Source organism: Schistocerca piceifrons, chromosome 1, assembly GCF_021461385.2.
Source record: "Schistocerca piceifrons isolate TAMUIC-IGC-003096 chromosome 1, iqSchPice1.1, whole genome shotgun sequence".
NCBI classification, from domain to species: domain Eukaryota; kingdom Metazoa; phylum Arthropoda; class Insecta; order Orthoptera; family Acrididae; genus Schistocerca; species Schistocerca piceifrons.
In genome coordinates this window covers 153,451,561-153,473,011 of record NC_060138.1, presented here as the reverse complement: position 1 = coordinate 153,473,011, position 21,451 = coordinate 153,451,561, and the positions used below count along the sequence as shown (strand labels likewise).

Sequence of the window (21,451 nt, the reverse complement as noted above, 5' to 3'; positions counted from 1 at the left end):
TCCGTTTCCCTATTTCTTGCCTTGGCGTTTTCTGGATATGCTTATCCTGCGAAGCGGGAGTCCAAGATTCCCCCTTGTTCTCTTACTGCCTGCCCTCGATGTAGAAGGGGTGTGTACACCCCTTTCACCCTGGGACACAATTTTCTTGGAGGTCTGGAAGCTAGGAACAGCTTTCCTTACTTTTGAAAATGCGTATTACGTTGAAATGCCAAAGAAACTGGTATAGGCATCCGTATTCCAATACAGAGATATGTAAACGAGCAGAATATGGTGCTCTGATCAGCAACGCCTATATAAGACAACATATGTTTGGCGCAGTTGTTAGATCGGTTACTGCTGCTACACTGGCAGGTTTTCAAGATTTAAGTGAGTTTGAACATGCATTACAGTCAGCGCATGAGCGATGTGACACAGCATCTCCGAGTAGCGATGAAGTGGGGATTTTCCGGCACAACCATTTCACGAGTGTACCATGTCTATCAGGAATCCAGTAAAACAGATATCCAATATTGCTGTGGCCGGAAAAAGATCCTGCAAGCACGGAACCAATGACGACTAAAGAGAATTGCTCAGTGTGACAGAATTGCAACCCTTCCACAAATTGCTGTAGATTTCATCAGCAAGTATCAGCGTGCGTGCGAACCATTCAATGAAACATCATCGATAATGGGCTTCCAGGTCGAAGGCCCACTCGTGTACCCCTGATGACTGCATGACACAAAGCTTTATGCCTCACCTGGACCCGTCAACACCAACATTGGACTGTTGATGACTAGAAACAAGTTGCCTCGTTGTACAAGTCTTGTTTCAAATTGTATTGAGCAGACAGACATGTACGGGAATGGGGACAACCTCAGAATCCATGGACCCTGCATGTCAACTGGGGACTATTCAAGCTGGTGAAGGCTCTATAATTCTGTGAGGTGTGTGCATTTGGAGTGATATGGGACCCCTGATATGTCTAGATACAATTCTGGCAGGTGATACATATGTAAGCATCCTGTCCAATCACCTGCTTCCATTCATGTCCATTGTGCAATCCGACAGACTTGGTCAATTCCAGCAAGACAATGCAACACCCCACACATCGAGGATTGCTACAGAGTGGCTCCAGGAACACTTTTCTGAGTTTAAATGCTTCTGCTGGCCACCAAACTCCCCAGACATGAACATTATTTGGCATATCTGGGATGCCTTGCAACATGCTGTTCAGAAGAGATCTCCACCTTCTCGTACTCATACAGATTTATGAACAGCCCTGCTGAATTCATGGTGTCAATTCCCTCCAGCACTACTTCAACATTAGTCAAGTCCATGCCCATTGTGTTGTGGCACTTCTGTGTGCTTGTAGGGGCCCTACACAATATTAGGGAGGCATACCAGTGTCTTTGCCCTCCACACCTACGATTAAAATACCTTTTTAAGCAGTCCTCCTGTAATTAATTTATCAGAATATTTGTACTTGGGAGTGTAAATTTCGGTAGACACTAATGTACAGAGTAAAGAGTAAAATGCTTTTTCTTTACCAGTAAACAGACAGATGGCAGAGCAGGAACAGCACCCAGCACCTACCCCCCCCCCCCCCCCCCCGCCCCCAGATTCTGGTGTATAGAGATTTTATTCATTGTAGAATTCTCACAAAAAAATGGCTTGACTTGAACTGACAAACTCATTATGTATGCCTATATTAACAATTTTGTTTTAGAGTCTGTCCCTGCCCCCACCAAGTATGTGGGTATTCTCTCTCTTTATGTCTTGTTATGTGTCCAAAGACCGCCCTCCTCCTTGCTACTCTCACCTTGCCTCATTTCCTAGCCCCTCCCCAATCAGATCAGCTCAAGAAACTTCTTTCAATAATCAAGTATCAGTAACTAGTCTTGCTGTGGCATCGACAGTGTGTGTGTTTCAGTGTGTGTGTGTGTGTGTGTGTGTGTGTGTGTGTGTGTGTGTGTGTGTGCGTGTGTGTGTGTGTGTGTGTGTGTGTACTTTTGCTAGCAAGAGAGCTAATGCTCAAATGCTAGTATGGATGCTGTTTTCAGTTACTTGCTTCTGTGCTCCACACAACTGATCTGGTATAGGTGAGTGGTTCATCTCCGGGGGGACACCACCTTGAAGTAGCACTGTCCGTGCAGGTGGAGAGGCTTGTGTGTTTGCATGAAGCGAAGAGCTATGCAAGCTGTGGGAACCTATGGTCAGTAAGGTCTTGGCCAATGGACCAGACTAAGCGTGTCCCACAACGACCTGTCATCCCACATCCAGTCCTTGTCCTTTCCCGACTCCTCGATACCCAACCGAAGGTGCGATATGATCTGTGCTGAAGAGTGGGAAGATGTGTTGTGAATGGAGCCTCAGGGATACCGGGCAACCTCCATCAGTAATTAGCGTTGCACCGTGTGAGGTTGCCATGGTGTGGACCGATTAGATCTCCAACTCTCATAGGACCAAAATGGACAAAAAGAAAATAGCAATACTGAGGGGCAAGTTGAGACCTCCTCAGACACCCAAACAATGGGGCTGGCACTGATGCAAAACATCCCCTCAGCTGAACAGGGGGACAGACCTATTCAAGAAGTGGGAATGGTTACTAAGAAGTTGGACCAGATTAAGATCAAAGGCTTGTCTGGGGCACAGAGGAGGGAACTTCTTAAAGACCAAAAGCTAAAGGAAGGAAAAGAGTGGCTTCCTAAACAAAAGTGGAAGGATCTAAACTGAGGACGGGCACTTTCTTCCGCCAACCCTTCAATTATGGTAATTACTTCTAGGTTACTTCATCTACGTGTGTTACTAGAAAACTGGCTACTTTGGAATAACCCACTGCTCCTCCTATATTAATCAAACTTTACACAGAACAATGTTAGATACTGATAGAGAAAATAGAGATGATCCAAAGAAAAGCAGCATGCTTCCTTACAAGTTCATTTAGTAAGCATGAAAGCATCATGCAGATGGTGAGTCAACTCCAATAGCAAATGCTGCAAGAGTTTCATTCTGCATCACAGTGTGATTTACTGTTTAAAGTTCCTAGAGCATCTGTTCCTAGAAAAACCAACAAATGTGTTGTGTCACCCTTTGTATATCTCGCAAAAAGACCATGAAGATAAAACTAGAGAGATTCAAGCCCACACAGCTGCTTACTGGCAATTGTCCTTCCTGTGAACCACTTTCGAGTGGAAGAGGAAAGGGGGGAAGGGACAGTGGTATACAAATTGCCCCACACCACTCACCTGAAGGTTGCTTGTAGAGTGTAGAAGATGACGTACTAGATGTAGATTAGCTATTCGTATATTTGCAAAATATGGATCTATCTGATATAAATGTCACAGTTATTATATCAATGAAAATGATCAATTTTTGAAAATATTGTGTAATTGAATAGGTAAAAAAATCTACTCACCAAGTGCTGACAGGACAAAACATGTACGTGTTAAAGAAATATGCAAGGTTTTGGGCCCAATGGTTCCTTCCTCTGGCAGAAGGGTTGAAGGGGTAGGAAGAGCGACGAAGGAAAAGGGCCAGAGAGGTTTAAAAAATAGGGAGAATTCAGAAAAGTGACCCAGAATCTGGGATCAGGGGAGACTTGCCAGTCAAAATGAGAAGGAAAGTCTCCCCTGACCTGAGCTCTTCTGTCAGGAGAGTTAATTTGGAGTTGGAATGGCTACTTGGATCTGGTGCACGGTCACACATTGGTGTGGTTCCTGTTGATTCACTCTGTAGGTGGGACTATACTAGACATGGCCTACACCTCAACAAGAAAGGGAAGGGTAAACTGGCTGGGCTGATAGCAGGAAATTTAAAGGGGGGAGGAACTACATCTCGTGGTGGGAACTCTTTTTTAGTGTAAGATCAGTGTCTAGTGGGAAACTCAGCCAGGCAAGTACTAAAAATGTTAAAAAAGTTCAAGGTACTCACAAAAGTAAAGTGAAAAATAATGTTAGTATATTTCATCAAAATATTGGGGGATTGAAGAATAAAATTGATGAGCTTCTGCTTTGTTTAGAAGATATAGAAACTGAGAATGTAATAGATGTGCTATGCCTGTCTAAGCATCACATTGTCACTGATATGCGAAAGGTTAGCATCAATGGGTGCAAACTAGCTGCACATGTAAGTAGAGATAATATGATGAGAGGAGGAGTTGCCATTTATGTCAAAAGCTTCCACAGTGTAAAAAATTTAGAAACTAAAAAAATTTGTGTAGAGCAACATATGGAAGCATGTGCCACTGAACTTAAACTAAATGATGGCACTTTCATAATTGTAACAGTGTACAGGTCCCCCTCAGGGAATTTCCAGCTATTTCTAGATAACTTGGATGCTTTGTTGTGCTATCTGTCAGAGAGGGGGAAGCAAATTATCAGTTGTGGGGATTTCAGCGTTGATTCCCTGAAAGAGTGTAATAGGTTCAAATGGCTCTGAGCACTATGGGACTTAACGTCTTAGGTCATCAGTCCCCTAGAACTTGGAACTACTTAAACCTAACTAACCTAAGGACATCACACACACCCATGCCCGAGGCAGGATTCGAACCTGCGACCGTAGCAGTCCCGCGGTTCCAGACTGCAGTGCCAGAACCGCACGGCCACCGCGGCCGGCTGAGTGTAATAGGAAGAATGATCTTGTAGTATTACTCAGTTCTTTCAATTTGAGCTCCGTCATTGATTTTCCTACTCGGATAACAAAGAACAGCAGTACATTGATAGATAACTTTTTTACAGACCAAGATAAGTTTAAGGCCATAAATGGTCTTTCAGATCATGGTGCACAGCTAGTTACAGTACATGACATAGCTCCATGCAGTATATCAAATCAGACTTTCAAAGCAGTGCATTCAATTAACAATATAAATATTGAAACTTCGTGGCAGATTAAAACTGTGTGCCTGACCGAGACTCGAACTCGGGACCTTTGCCTTTCGTGGGCAAGAGCTCTACCATCTGAGCTACCGAAGCACGACTCACGCCCGGTACTCACAGCTTTACTTCTGCCAGTATCTCGTCTCCTACCTTCCAAACTTAAAAAAATATAAATATTGCAAACTTTAGGGAAAGCGTACAGCAGCTAGACTAGGATTAAGTGTATAAGGAACCTGATGCAAACTTGAAATATAACTTATTTCATGATACATTTTTAAGGTTATTTGAAAATAGTTTTCCCAAGAAAATAGTTAAACATAATTCCAAGAAAACATATAAAAAACCTTGACTAACTAAAGGAATAAGAATATCTTGCAACCGTAAAAGAGAACTGTATCTAACAGCAAGAGGGAGTCCTGACCCTGAAATTGTTCAATATTATAAAAACTATTGTGTGGTACTAAGAAAAGAGTAAAAAGTCCAGAAGCATGTGTATCATGTCTGAGATCAGTAACTCTGATAATAAAATTAAAGCACTTTGGAATATTATTGAGAGGGAAACAGGGCAACCAAGAGCACAGGAAGACTATAGTGCCATAAAACTGAATGACAAGTGTACTAACAAACAATCAGAAATTGAAAATATTTTCAATAATCATTTTTTAAATGTTGTGGAGAAAATAGGATCTAGATCTTCACTAGAAGAGGCAAGGCTACTAATAGAAGAGGCCATACCTGTGCAGTTTGAAACAACTGTAATTCCACCAACCTCTCCCTCTGAAATCAGTAAAATAATAAACTCACTGAAAAGTAAAAGCTCTTACAGAATTGATGGCATTTCCAGCAAGGTACTTAAAGCTTGTTCCCCACAGATAAGTTGGATTCTCAGCCACGTATGTAATAGCTCTGTGGTGCAGGGTGTTTTCCCCGATAGACTGAAATATGCCATTGTAAAACCATTGCATAAAAAGGGGGATACGTCGGATGTCAACAACTACCGCCCAATCTCTCTTCTGACAGCTCTATCAAAAATTTTTGAGAAAGTAATGTATTCAAGTGTAGCCTCTCATATTTGTAAAAATAAAGTACTAACAAAATGTCAGTTTGGTTTTCAGAAAGGCTTTTCAACAGAAAATGCTATATACGCTTTTACTGATCAAATATTAAATGCTCTGAACAACTGGACATCACCCATTAGTATTTTTTGTGATCTCTCAAAGGCCTTTGATTGTGTGAATCATGGAATTCTTTTAGATAAGTTAAATCATTATGGTTTGAGGGGGGCAGTGCACAAATGGTTTAATTCATACTTAACTGGAAGAATGCAGAAAGTTGAAATAAGTGGTTCATGTAATGTTAAAACAACAGCTGATTCCTCAAACTGGGAGGGGGGGGGGGGGGGGGGGGCTAATCGAGTACGGGGTCCCACAGGGTTTGGTCTTAGGTCCTTTACTGTTCTTGATATACATTAATGACTTACCATTCCACATTGATGAAGATGCAAAGTTAGTTCTTTTTGCTGATGATACAAGTATAGTAATAACATCCAAAAACCAAGAACTAAGTGATGTAATTGTAAATGATGTTTTTCACAAAATTGTTAGGTGGTTCTCAGCAAACGGACTCTCTTTAAATTTTGATAAAACACAGTATATACAGTTCCATACAGTAAATGGCACAAAGCCAGTAATAAATATAGACTTTGAACAGAAGTCTGTAGCTAAGGTAGAATTTTCAAAATTTTTAGGTGTGTCCATTGATGAGAGGTTAAACTGGAAGCAACACATTGATGGTCTGCTGAAACATCTGAGTCCAGCTACGTATGCTATTAGGGTTATTGCAAATTTTGGTGATAAGAATCTCAGTAAATTAGCTTACTATGCCTACCTTCATTCACTGCTTTCGTATGGCATCATATTCTGGGGTAATTCATCATTGAGTAGAAAAGTATTCATTGCTCAAAAACGTGTAATCAGAATAATGCTGGAGCCCACCCACGGTCATCCTGCAGGCATCTATTTAAGGATCTAGGGATCCTCACAGTATATATATTCACTTATGAAATTTGTTGTTAATAATCCAACCCAGTTCAAAAGTAATAGCAGTGTGCATAGCTATAACACCAGGAGAAAGGATTATCTTCACTATGCAGGGTTAAATCTGACTTTGGCACAGAAAGGGGTAAATTATGCTGCCACAAAAGTCTTTGGTCACCTACCAAACAGCATCAAAAGCCTGACAGATAGCCAACTAATATTTAAAAATAAATTAAAAGATTTTCTAGATGACAACTCCTTCTGCTCATTGGCTGAATTTTTAGATATAAATTAAGGGGGGGGGGGGGGGGGGGGACCAACTTAAACATTAGTGTCATGCAATATTTTGTGTAATGTAATATCTTGTACAGACATCTTTTATTAACCTGACACGTTACACATCATTACGAAGTGTCGTATTCATGATCTATGGAACAAGTATTAATCTAATCTAATCTAATCTACAATTTTCCGAATTCTCCCCGTTTGCTAAACCTCACCAGTTTTAAACACTATCGCTCTTCCCTCTCCTTCAACCCTTCTGCCAGAGGGAGGGACCACTGACTCCAAAAGCATGCACATTTCTTTAACTTTTATATGTGTTTTCTCCTCCCACCAATCGGTTAGTAGATTTTTGTATCTGTGTAATTATAAAATAATGGACTTAGGCAGAATTTACATTCTTGAATCCCATTATTCAGATTCTTTTACTTTGTGTTTAAATATTTGGGAGATTTTCAGTTTTTTAGCTAATGACATATGCTTCCAGTATTTTTTAAAAATTTGTTTCTCTCTTAGTTGTTACTCTACTTGTCACTAAATTCGTATCGTTCCCCCAGGGGGTTCATCACTCTTTGGTGAGTTCGTGCTTGGCTACCATGGTGCCACAGCCTTTGCAGGACCTTCTCTTTCCATGCTGCACGTTTGTCCTTCTGTTTTTCTTTTTTCCTTCTCTTGGGGAATAGTTCTGGGATATATTCCGGAATGTGTTCTGACTTTTCGTTAGCCTGGCATTGGAACAGTCCCTCATCTGTTTTTTCCTTCTTTCTTCATTCTCCATATCCTCCCCTTCCTCTGCTTTAGTGTTTCAGGTCTCTTGTTTGTTTCATCTTCCTCCCTGTGCAGTCCTGAAGGCCCACCCACATGCTTGATGCATAACAGGTGACTGGGTAATGTGTAATTTCCATACTCGGTTGATGGGTAGATTTGCATGTTACTTTCTGGGTGCCAATTGGTCCCTCCATCTGGAGGTGTGACAGGTGGGTGTGTCCCCCTCTGAGGGGGCCTCCCATTGAAAAGAGTGTGCCATTGGAGACACTGACAGTTATGGGGATTTTTTTCCAACGAGCTGATGATCTTCTGCTCAGACTGTCTCTACTAAATGTAAATGGAACAAGGCTAAAGATTCAGTGACTCTCCCAGCTACACCTTGTTTCCTTGTGGTGTCATGTACCAAAGAAAGTCTTTTGCTACAGCTAATCCATTTATTATTCAGCTAGGTATTGATGCAGTTGGAGGCCCTGTGAAATACTGCTCTCGCTTACATAATGGGACTTTGCTTCTGAAGACCAATTGTGATTTTCAAGTCCAACAACTGCTTACAGCTTCGTTGCTTCACGGCTATCCTGTTCATGTCGAGGCCCATCGTATGCTGAATTCTTCGCATGCGGTTATTTACACTTGGCTGCTTGATGGTCTGACTGAGGGAGAAATCCAACAGTATCTCACTGATCAGGGCATCACTGCGATCTATTGCGTAATGAAAAAGATTGATGCAAACTTTATGCATACATGCACTCTTTTTCTTGTATTTGATTGAATGTTGCTTCCATCAATGATTAAGGCAGGCTATCAATTCATCACAGTCTGACTGTACATTCCAAAGCTGATGCATTGCTACCAGTGTCAACATTATAGTCACATTTACGTGTCCTGTCTAAACATGGCCAAATATGTTATTCGTGGTAGAGATTGCTCATGAGGGCAACTCCCTACCTCCTTCTCCCCCTCTGTATCAACCGTAATGATGATCCTGCCTCCTAATCCTGTGAGTGCCCCAAGTATCTCGATGAGTGGGTTGTGCAGGAGATTCAGGTCAAGGAAACAGTTCCCTGTCCTGTTGCCCCAAGTTGTTGGCTAGCTGAAAAGCCCTGCATTTTACCATCATGCACTTACAGTACTGTCACACAGACTTGTGACCCCCAATTCGGTACTGCAGCTGTGAAATTGCTGAGTATCATGGTAGGATCTCCGTCTCCTTTTCCTGCAGCTGTGGAACAAGCCACCAAATCATTGCCACCCGTGGCAAAATCACCTGCTACACAACCAGCAGACCGGAAAGGACAAAAGGAGCACTCCTATGAAGACATTTATGTCCCTCTGGCCAACAAACATCTGGGTCTTCGTCTGCCAACCATAAAATTTCTGAGAAATCAAACAAAGGCAAATTGTCTTCTTCTTCCCCAACCAGGGCATCCTCTTTAATAGTGTCGTCACATCATACCCTCAGCCAGCTGACCTCCATTTTGCTGGCATGCACCGCTACCGTTTTTCTGCCCTGGAATCCACAGGCCAACCCAGGGAGAATGCCAATGCATCTGTGGATTTCATGGAACAGTATCTTCCAACCTCTGTGCCCTGTAACAGTGAGTCTTCAAAGGCTGGCATTTGGCACCACAAAGGTGAGTGTCCTTCATTTGTTCCCTCCTCTCCATTCCCTATTACATCTCTTCTCCAGTGGAAGGTATGTGTCATTAGATCCATCAAGGAGGAGTTACAGCTGCTCTTGAAGTCACACCATCCGGCTATTTTCTGTCTCCAAGAAGTGAAATTGCATCCGCACAACTGGTTTAACATCTCACGTTTCCTTCTGGTCTGGTTTAACCTTCATCCTGAGGACGGCATTCATCTCATGACGTAGTTGTGCTGCTCATTTGGGATTATGTCCGTAGCTAAATGATCTCTTTGAACACCCAGCTGCAAGCTGTTGCAGTCCACATTTTTCTTCCTTGTTTCAGCTTTTCTCTTTGTAACATTTACACCCCTTTGTTATTCACTGTCACAATGGCAGACTTACTCCAGCTTATTGGTCAGCCCCCTCATGCTGTTTTGCCGCTCATTGCCTATAATGTGCAACATCCCCTTTGGGGCACTTTGAGGACCTGTCTGAGAGGTTCCCTAGTGGCTGACATTCTCAATCAACTTAACAGTGGAGCACCTGTGCTCCGTTCAGACTCCATACACACCTATTGCCATTCGGACCTCTCGTTCTGCACTCCCCAGCTTGCCCATCATCTTGAGTGGTTGATTCTCCCCGACATGTACTCAAACGACCATTTCCAGTCCGCTATCAATTTGCTGACTCCTACCCCACCTGTGTGTAAACCCAATTGGCAGCTTTCTAAGGCCGACTGGAGGCTTCACTTCACCCTCGCAACCTTCGGTAAACAACATTTCCCTAGTTGTGATGACTAGGTACCTCACGAATGTTATCTTTACCACTGCAGAATGTTCCTACCTTGCACTTCTTTACTGTGCTGTGTCCTAGTCCCCTGATGGACTGAGGTGTGCCATGATGCAATTCACACATGGAGATGCGCTTTCTGCAATTGTAACCATCATCCTATGATGGCAAACTGTATTCATTATAAACAGTTGCATATGCATTGTTGTTGCATTCTTCGGGTTAGCAAAAAAGCTAGCTGAATTGCCTTTATTAGTTCTTAGTAACAGTTGCACTCCCTTGTCCATCATGTGGGACACCGCCAGCTCTCTGGGACCAAGGTTCATTCCCCAATTTCTGGCCGACCATAGCAGATATCTTTGTGGACCCTATTGCTACCTCCAACACCTTGGGTTGCTTTTTTTGGAAGAGATTTTGAGCTCCACCCACTATCATTCCACCTTCCTCCCTCAGAAAAGAGTGAAGTGGGTTTGGTTGATATCCTTCACCTCTCAGAATCGTGAATGCTACAATTCTGCCTTTACTGTGAGGCAGCTTGACCATACTCTCACATAGTCCCAATCTTCAACCTGAGGGCTGGATGATGTCCACTTTCAGGTGTTGTAGCACCTCTCTCTTGCGGGCAAGCACTTTCTTCTTCATATGTTCAGTCGCATTGGGCAGATTGCACGTTTCCCAGAGACTGGCGTGAAGCCAATGTCATACTAAGCCCGGTAGAGACAAACACCTTCCTTCTAAGTACTGCCTCATTTCACTCACCAACAGTGTTTGCAAAGTGATGGAACATATGATTCACATTTGAACTGGTATGGTGGCTTGAGCCTCGCAATCTACTAACCACTGCACAATGTGGATTTCATGAGCATCATTCTGCAGTTTTTGCAGAAATACCAGACTGTGGCTGTGTTTTTTTATTTGGAGAAAGCATAGGACACCTGCTGGAGGACTGTTATCCTCTACCTCTGTACATGTGGGACTTCCAAGGCCACTTGCCCCATTTCCTTCAGGAATTTTTAAAAGACTGATTTATCAAGTACATCTGGGTTCACCCTCGTCGGACACTTTTATCCAGGAGAAAGGGGTGCCTCAAGGCTCCTTCCTGTGCATCAATCTCTTTGCTGTAGCCATTAACCCTATTATGGACTGTCTCCCACCAGGTTCCCTTTTCATTGACGACTTTGCGATCTATTGCAATTCTCCTTGAGCTTGTCTCCTTGAGCGGCGTATTCAGCAATGTCTCAGTTGTCTTTACTTGTGGAGCTTCAGCAATGATTTTTGCTTTTTCACTGACAAAACAATTTGTATGAATTTCTGGCAGTGCAATGAGTTTCTTCCACCGTCTTTGCATCTTAGGCCTGTTGCTCTTCCTTTCATTGAAACTATGAAATCCCTGGGGCTTACGCTTTATAGGAAGGTATCTTTGGCCTCCCAAGTCTTATCTGGCTGCACGCTGTACCCGGTCCCTCTATGTTCTACATGTCCTATGTGGTACTTCCTGGGGAGCAGACTGGACCATCCTTCTCCTTTTATACCAATTCCTTGTCCATTCAGTACTAGACTATGAGTGTTTTGTATATTCATCTGCATGTACATCCATCGTATGCTGTCTTAACACAATCCACCATAATGGAAAACTTTTGGTCACTGGCGCCTTTTACACTAGACAATCTCTGTCTTCCTCTACAGTTTTTGCCCTCTACAGCTCCCTCTACTTCCATGGAAGTCATTCCCTGATGTCTTAACAGATTTCCTACCATCCTGTGCCTTCTCCTTGTCAGTGTTTCCCATATATTGCTTTCCTCTCTGATTCTGCGCAGAACTTCCTCGTTCCCTACCTTATCAGTCCACCTGATTTTCAACATTCATCTGTAGCACCACCTCTCAAATTCTTTGATTCCCTTTGTTCCAGTTTTCCCACAGTCCATGTTTCACTACCTTACAATGCTGTGCTCCAAATGAACAGTCTCAGAAAATTCTTCCACAAATTAAGTCCTATGTTTTATTCTAGTAGACTTCTTTTGGCGAGGAATGACATTTTTACCAGTGCTAGTCTGCTTTTCATGTCCTCCTTGCTCCATTCGTCCTCGGTTACTTTGATTCCTAGGTATTAAAATTCCTCCTTAACTTCATCTACTTCATAACCAACAGTCCTGATGTCAAGTTTCTTGATTTTTTTCTGCTACATCTCATTACTTTCGTCTTTCTTCAATTTAGTCTCAATCCATATTCTGCATTCATTAGACTGTTCATTCCATTCAGCAGATTATGTAATTCTTCTTCACTTTCACTCAGGATAGCAATTTTATCAGCGAATAGTAATATTGATATTCTTTCACCTCGAGTTTTAATTCCAAGCGTGACCCTTTTTTTTATTTCCATCATTGTTTTTTCGATGTACAGATTGAACAGTTGGGCCAAAAGACTACATCCGTGTCTTACATCCTTTTTAATCCGAGCACTTCGTTCTTGGTCGTCCGCTCTTATTATTCCCTCTTGGCTCTTGTACATATTGAATATTATCCGTTTCTCCCTACAGCTTACCCCTGTTTTCTCAGAATTTCAAACATCTTGCGCCTTTTTGCATTATCGAAAGCTTTTTCGTGGCCAGCAGATCCTATGAATGAGTCTTGATTTTTCTTTAGTCTTGCTTCGATTATCAACTGCAACATCAGAATTGCCTCTCTCGTTCCTTTATGTTTCCTAAAGCCAAAAAGATCATCATCTAAAACATCCTCAATTTTCTTTTCCATTCTTCTGTATATTATTCTTGTCAACAACTCCCATATATGAGCAGTTATGCTTGTTGTGGAATAATTCTCGCACTTGTCAGCTGTTGCAGTTTTCAGAATTGTGTGGATGGTATTTTTCTGAAAGTAAGATGAGGAGGTATTGAATAGAATTGGGGAGAAGAGGAGCTTGTGGCACAACTTGACTAGAAGAAAGGATCGGTTGGTAGGACATGTCCTGAGACATCGAGGGATCACCAATTTAGTATTGGAGGGCAGCGTGGAGGCTAAAAATCGTAGAGGGAGACCAAGAGATGAATACACTAAGCAGATTCAGAAGGATGTAGGCTGCAGTAGGTACTGGGAGATGAAGAAGCTTGCACACAATAGAGTAGCATGGAGAGCTGCATCAAACAAGTCTCAGGACTGAAGACCACAACAACAACAACAACAACAACAAGATGGGATGTCACCAAACTCATATGTTTTACCCACCAACATGAATAGTTGTTTTGTTGTGACTTCTCCCAATGAGTTTAGAAATTGTGATGGAATATTATCTATCCCTTCTGCCTTAATTTGATCTTAACTCCTCCTAAGTTGTCTTAAATTCTGATTCTAAAACTGGATCCCCTATCTCTTCTAAGTCGATCCCTGTTTCTTCTTCTGTCACAAATCTACCCCCTCATAGGGGCTTTCAATATACTCTTTCCACCTATCTGCTCTCTCCTCTGCATTTAACAGGGGGATTTCCATTGCACTCTTAATGTTACAACCCTGGCGTTTAATTTCACTGAGGGCTATTTTGAATTCGCTGTATGCTGAGTCAGTCCTTCCGACAATCATTTCTTTTCTGATAACTTCTCATTTTTGATGCAGCCATTTCATCTTAGCTTCCCTGCCCTTCCTACTTATTTCATTCCTCAGCGACTTGTGTTTCTGTATTCTGAATTTCCATGAACATTTTTGTACTTCTTTCTGTCATCTATCAACTGAAGTATTTTTTCTGTTACTTTGGTTCTTCACAGTTACCTTCTTTGTACCTATGTTTGTCTTACCAAATTCTGTTCTTGCCCTTTTGAGAGATGTCCATTCCTCTTCAACTATACTGCCTATTGAGCTATTCCTTATTGCTGTCTCTATAGCCTTAGAGAACTTCAAGCACATCTCGTCATTTCTTAGTATGTCCGTATCCTACTTTTTTTTGTATATTGAATCTTCCTGACTAACCTCTTAAACTTCAACCTACTCTTCATTACTACTACATTGTGATTTGAGTCTGTATCTGCTCCTGGGTATGCCTTACAAACCAAATACATCTCCTCCTCTTGTGACTCTTGAACGGAGTATTCACTATTAATAGCTTAAATTTGTTACAGTACTTAGTCTTTGTCCTCTCTCGTATACATTGTCCCAATCCCATATTCTCCTTTCTTCTACTCCTTCCCCTATAAAACTGCATTCCAGTCCCACATGACTATTAGATTTTCATCTCCCTTTAGTTACCGTGTTACCTTTTCAGTATCCTCATACACTTTCTCTATCTCTTCATCTTTAGTTTGCGTCATCAGCATGTATACCTGAATTATTGTTGTTGGTGTTGGTCTGCTGTTGATTCTGATAAGAACAGCCGTATCACGGAACTGTTCACAGTAACACACTCTCTGCTCTACCTTCCTATTCGTAATGAATTCTATTCCTATTACACCATTTTTTGCTGCTGTTTATATCACCCTACACACATCTGACACGAAATCCTTATCTTCTTTCCATTTCACACTGACCCTTACTACATCTATAATGTACCTAGGCATTTGCCTTTTCAGCTTTTCTAGCTTCCCCACCACGTTCAAGCCTCTGACATTCCATGCCCCATTTCATAGAACATTATTCTTTTGTTGGTTATTCACTCTTTTTCTCATGGTCGTTTCCCCTTTGGCAGTCCCATCCCAGAGTTCTGAAGGTGGGGCTATTTCAGAATCTTTTGCCAATGGAGAGATCGTCATGACACTTTTTCAATTACAGGCCACAAGTCCTGTGGATACACATTATGTGTCTTTAATGCAGTGATGTCCATTGCCTTCTTCACTCTCATACTATTCATCATAGCTTATGCTTCCGCCTTTAGAGGCAGTTTTCCATCCCAAGGACAAGAGAATGCCCTGAACCTCTGTCCGCTCCTCTGCCCTCTTTGACAAGGTCCTTGGCAGAATGAGAGGGATTATTTATGCCAGAAGTCTTTGGCTGCCAATGCTGAATATTAATCAAAATTTATGTGGTGTTGTCAAACCCGGTACTGAGGACATTTTGATTGCTAATCAGAGATGCTAACCCTAGACCATGGTATTTCATAGTGGTAACAACTGAGGAACAGTGGCCACTTTTGAAGTCTATAGGCCATCTCGTCAAGCAGATGTGCCACGGGGCTAAAGAGAGAGACTGAAGATTTGTAATCTGTAACTTGGTGAAACTTGACACTATATAGAAATGTATGAAACTTTTTGATGGATAAATAAAAGCCAGGGCCTCCTTTTCTGTTTGAGGGTAATACTCCCACGCTGCATTTAGCATCTTCAAGGCAAAAGGAATTGGCTGGTGAGAACTGTTTGCATTGCATTCAGACAGTATGGCCTGGCCCCAAGCAGTAGTATGAGTCATTCATAGCCACAGTAAATTATCAACCTGGCTGATACGTGGCCAGGTACGGGCCTGAACAAAGACTTGAACATTAGCTCACAAATGGGTCCAAACAAACACTACATCTGACTTAGAGGATATGCCACAGTATCTGCCCACAGGATGAATTTGTGGTAATACACAACTGTGCCTATAATTACTTGGAGCTCCTTTACTTTAGTTTGTTGAAGAATGGTGTCTCTAGCCACAATGTGACTGTTCACTGGCTGGGTCCTCCGACAGTAAATGACGTGCCTCAGGTATTCAATAGAGGCTTGGAAGAAATGTGACTTATCCAGACTGCACTTGAGACCTGCATCTTGTACGGGTCTGAAATAGATGCCAAAGGTTATGGAGATGAACACCGCATTGAAATCGCCACAAAGATGAAGCTTGTCATTTGGTTTCTTGATAATCACTTAAGTGCTGCAAAATCTGTGGTCTTACATAACCCAGGCGAAAAAAGGACTAAATATTCCTTGCACAGTTCATCCGACTCTTGATAGGACACAAAGTCAAAAACTAGAGGAATCAAGTCAGTGACCATGAATCCAAATGTCGTAAAAGCATCCAAGCCAGACAAATTTTTTGTAATAGCGCAGTCCATCACAAGGAATGTCAGTTAGCTCACCACTGTCTCATATGTCATCCCTGCTGTAAATTGTCCATGGATAGTGATTTGTTGCCTGTTATAACTGACAAGACGACACAAAGTAGAAGACGGTGGAGGGGCGTGTTAGAGTTAAGAAGTGATGCTGCCATGGCTGTACCCACTTGTAATCATAGGGATGTCCTGTTAATATGCACATTGTTGAACAGTTTGTTAGAAACAGTCACAAGATTGTCACATGCTGTGCTGACAACATTTATGTCCTTAGCTTGAGAGCTTGAAGCTGGAGCAGACCGAATGTGCCATACTGCTGCAATTTGTCCTCACAAAACAAGTGAGGCAAGATGGCAGGGGCTTGAGGAAACTGGTCTGCCATGGACGTGTTTTTGTGGAGTGTGATGGCTGGGCTTACTGCATTGCCTTGCTTCTGTGTCCAGAGTTGTGCTAGAAAGTGAGTCCCTTCCGTTGTCTAAGTTGACAGTGACCATGTCTGCCCAAGAACCTGTTTGACAGCTTGCCACATGAGAAACTTTGAATGATTGTGCAATAGAAAGGACATCATGGAGGTGGCTCCTCTTATTGCAGCACCCATTGGCAGACATCTTTATCAGGAACAGATATAATGATAGCATCCCAAACCAGTCAGCGTAAGATTCCTTAATGTTGGCAGTAACAAATTGACACTTCCGAATTAAACCTTGCAACTCCACAGCCCACGTCTTATTCGATTGATGAGATTGCTTCGTGCACTGATAAAACTTTGCTCTCAAATGTGAATGATCATCTGCACTCATTGCCACGTTTATAGTAACTACACACACACAATTAAGTATGTACATAATATTAAAATCACTTTAATGAGAACACACTTTAGAAGTTCCATACAAAGTGCGAGTACAATGTCAGGCCGAGTGCGATTAGGTACTGAGAGTCCCAAGAGCAGAGTGAAGTGAGCATGTGAACAAATCATAACAGAATGAGAGAGAGTGCACTCCACTCTGGCATTATATTATGTGTTTTGCTAGTCAGTATCTCGAGGTTGCACTGTCTGTCAGCTGCGTGCACCAACCTTGATGCTGTGCTGCCTTTGATGTTTGATCATGCCACTGCTTGTTGACTGGACCTTAGCTACTGGGTGTGGGTGAGTTGAATCGTAAAGAGAATTGCTGGTGCCTCACATCCTGTTATGGTAACATCTGGTGATGTGCTGGTACGATCAGATTGGTAACAGAGATTTACCACAGTTACAATGCAATTTTTGTTGGGGGTTGGTTGTTGATCACTGCTTTGAGAAAATATTTTGAGTCACATGAGAAGACTGTCAAGTATATTCTACAGCTAGCTTGAGCTAGAAAGTGGCTTTCAGGATGCTTTCTGCTCTGTTCAACATTTTTCTCCAATCAGTGCTGAAATTTATTGAAGGAGAGGAAGCTGTAGGTCTGTCCATGTCAGCATCACCATTCTTCTCAACTACATTACATCGAGGAAGCTTTGACTGTTACTACACCCTTTGACAGAGGAACAGATGACACATAATATTGAAAAATAAAAAATAAATCATTCTTTCAGATTTCAGACTCGAGAGTTAGAACTTCCAGTACAACACTCCAGCACAAATATAAATAAAAAAATGTGTCATGAGTTGCAGTCAACATCAGAATTCTGTTGTGGTATAGCAGCATGTAACATTAGCGTTGTACTGCAAGTTCATACTCACCTAAACAGAGAGCTGATCAAGTGATGTGGTTGATGTCATACTCTGCTGCCAGAAGACTGTAAACGAAGTGAGTTATTGATTGGTTTTTAAGAATAAGGAGATAGATACAGAACAGTGGAAATATTCCTTTCTTTTTTTTTTAATTTGCAATATTTTCCTAGTACCCTTCATCAGCACACCAGATAAAAAAATTAATCACCCCCAGGAGACATCAAGCTGACACCATGTCAAACCACCTGAATTCAGCCAGGCATATTTAGAATGTAAGGTAACTGTTTTTGGTACTTAGAATTTGTCTGTTTTCTTAGACAGTGTATCAGTTACATTGATATCTGGTAACATTTGTGTATGGAGTTATTCTAGCATTTATTGATGGAGATATTCTTGGTCTTCTCTTGCATAAAAGTGTATTAGAAAGGATTTAGTGTTTCTAGCTTCATTCAGTCATTCTTTTAGGTGTGTGCGAATGCTATTGGAATAATAAACCCTAAACTTCTTCATTCCTGGATAGCCCCTTTTATATTAAAATGAGGAAAACACCACAATTAATTTCTTGAACTTGTTGTGAGTAGAATATGCTTGATTTTCACTCCAGTTATTGATGTACAACATTAATGTCTCTGAGTTCTATCAGCATGGACCACTCATAATGAAAGTGGTAAATGTGAGCCATGTAACAGTTTGAACAATTTCTTCATTGAATGCTAGTGGCATAGTTGTGTACTAAATTGAGCAGAATTGGTAGATATGATCACGGGAAAAGGGAGGAGGACAGTTTTCTGGAAAAATCAGTTCTTGTCAGTAAAGGCTTATTCCACATCAGTGTTAAGGTGGATAGTTGAGTATCTACATATGGGGGAACTGAGCAACATATAGGATTACACTGTACCAGTGGCAATTTTCTAATGGATGCAACTGTAAACAATATGAGTATCTCATGTATAACACCATCTGTCAAATACTGTAGACCGTGCAGTTCTTAAAACTAGGTGTTCAAAACAGCAGAGTTTAATTACCTTGTGGATCAGTGTTATGTGACTAGGCAGTGCAGATTGAAGGATTACATATTTGTATTCGTCACATAATAATGGACAGTTACTGCTGCAGACAATGTATGCATTGAACATCTAATACGAGAAGTAAATTTTTTTGCCTTCTGAAACTGTGTCCTTATTCTTTTACACACTATATTTAAAACATGTGCACAGCCAGTTGTATAAAATGATTAAGAAACTAGATGACACTTCACTTAGTACTCTAATGTATCATGTAAGCAGTATTAACACAACAATTGTTGTGTGGTCAGATAATGAATATCATTGTCTTGAGATGCAGTACAACATGCAGTCTTGTATCTCATGTTTAAAGGAAAACAATGAACGACTTGACAAGTGATACAAAGCCGAAATTATAGTAGAGCATGTAGGAGCAATATAATAGTAGACAATTTGTCATTTTCACAGAAGTACTCAAGCTGCTGTTTGGAAATTATGATAAAAAAGTCTTCTGCCAACTTACTTAGGCTACAAAGAAAAGAAAATAACAATGCTTTCTTCAGAAACACTCTTCTTGTCAAGCCTCTGAAGATTTTTTTTTACATAAACCAGTTTCTCCCACTATTAAAACTAAACTGAACTCCACCCAAACAGGCCACGAAGGCCCAACAGTACCGACCAGCCACTGTGTCATCCTCAGCCTACAGGCATCACTGGATGTAGATATGGAGGGGCACGTGGCAACACAATGCTCTCCTGGTCATATGTCAGTTTACGAGACCGGATCACTACTTCACAATCAAGTAAATCCTCAGTGTACCTCACAAAATCTTAGTGCACTCTGCTTGCTTGCCAGCAGCACTTGACAGACCAGATGGTCACCCATCCAGGTGCTAGCCCAATCCAAAAGTGCTTAACTTCGGTGATCTGAGGAAATCGGTGTTACCACTGTGGCAAGGCCATTGGTTTTGCTCACTATTAGATATTATAAGATGATTACAAACATAATACATCATCACATAAACATTTGATTATGTTTCATGAATGCGAGATGTATTATTAAAGCTGAGTATATCCAGCACAAAATTGTTACTGTTACAGGTTCAAGACAACAATGGTGAAAGAAATGATCCATAGTGTTCTCAATGATGAATTAGGAGGCAAAACTTACAACAAAGATGAAGCTGAAGTCTGGATAAAAGTTATTGCCAACACTCTACGTGGCAAAGTAAGAGGTCTGTTTACTTGTTGAATATACTTTAATAAAAATCAGGCTGTCATTGACATACTCTAGTTATTACCCAAAGTTTTGTTTAAAATTCCTATTTGGACTATTCCATTTACTATCCTACATAAAATACAGGAAGGGCAACCACTCAGCTACAGCAGACTGATGTGTGGCACATAGAAACACACAACAGAAAACAGTGTTCACACTGATTTTCTACTCGTGATCTTTCTCTTGCAAAATGTACACACAAAATTCAAACAAAATATAATATTAATAATATTATAAAAAAGTACACATATTCATCCAAACGCCGGCCGAAGTGGCCGTGCGGTTAAAGGCGCTGCAGTCTGGAACCGCAAGACCGCTACGGTCGCAGGTTCGAATCCTGGCTCGGGCATGGATGTTTGTGATGTCCTTAGGTTAGTTAGGTTTAACTAGTTCTAAGTTCTAGGGGACTAATGACCTCAGCAGTTGACAGCAGTTGAGTCCCATAGTGCTCAGAGCCATTTTTTTTATTCATCCAAACAACCATGCAGACACCCAAACACACACTCCTGTGCCCACAGCACGACTATCCTGCTATTGGAATTTATTTATCTAATGAGAATTTTGACAGTTACCATATTTAATATTGGTCTTGCAACTGTTCACTGACACTGAGGTAACACTTTCTCATCTTAACTACAAGTAAACAGTATAGACATCAAAGAGAGAGATGTATTGTGAAAAGACATGGATGTAATGGAGTTATAAAGAAAGAGCTATTACAGAAACTATTGTTTTAGTGACTTAGGAAAAAAATGTGTGTTAGGTTAACTGGACACCAAGGGAGACAGATTATGTGGGCCAGTCCAGTTAACCTCAATATAATTATTTACTTTTGTGATTTACATAATTTCAAAAATATTTTACATCATACTGTGTAAGAATTGTGATTAAGTATCCTTTAGAACTAAGTTTTTACTTTCAGATGCCACAAATTTGCAATCGTACAACCAACCACCGATCATATTTAGTTGAAGATCTGAAACTAGCAATGACAGGTATCAAAAAAATAATTAGTATTTTTGCAGCATGTAATCAATTTAAAATGATGACCATGACGTAAACTTATGGCCATCAAATTAGCACAAAAAGGTGTTTA

The 21,451-nt window shown here is 41.2% G+C and overlaps 1 protein-coding gene across 2 annotated transcripts in view; it reads left to right on the top strand.

The window, feature by feature from the left end:
- The window catches only part of LOC124803722 (dynein light chain Tctex-type protein 2B-like), a 103,227-nt gene that overhangs the window by 4,542 nt on the left and 77,234 nt on the right, over positions 1-21,451 (top strand). For both annotated transcript variants that reach the window (XM_047264695.1, XM_047264694.1), the window contains exon 2: positions 20,178-20,311. In XM_047264695.1, the coding sequence (XP_047120651.1) occupies positions 20,178-20,311 (134 nt within the window). The remainder of the gene's footprint in view (positions 1-20,177; positions 20,312-21,451) is intronic.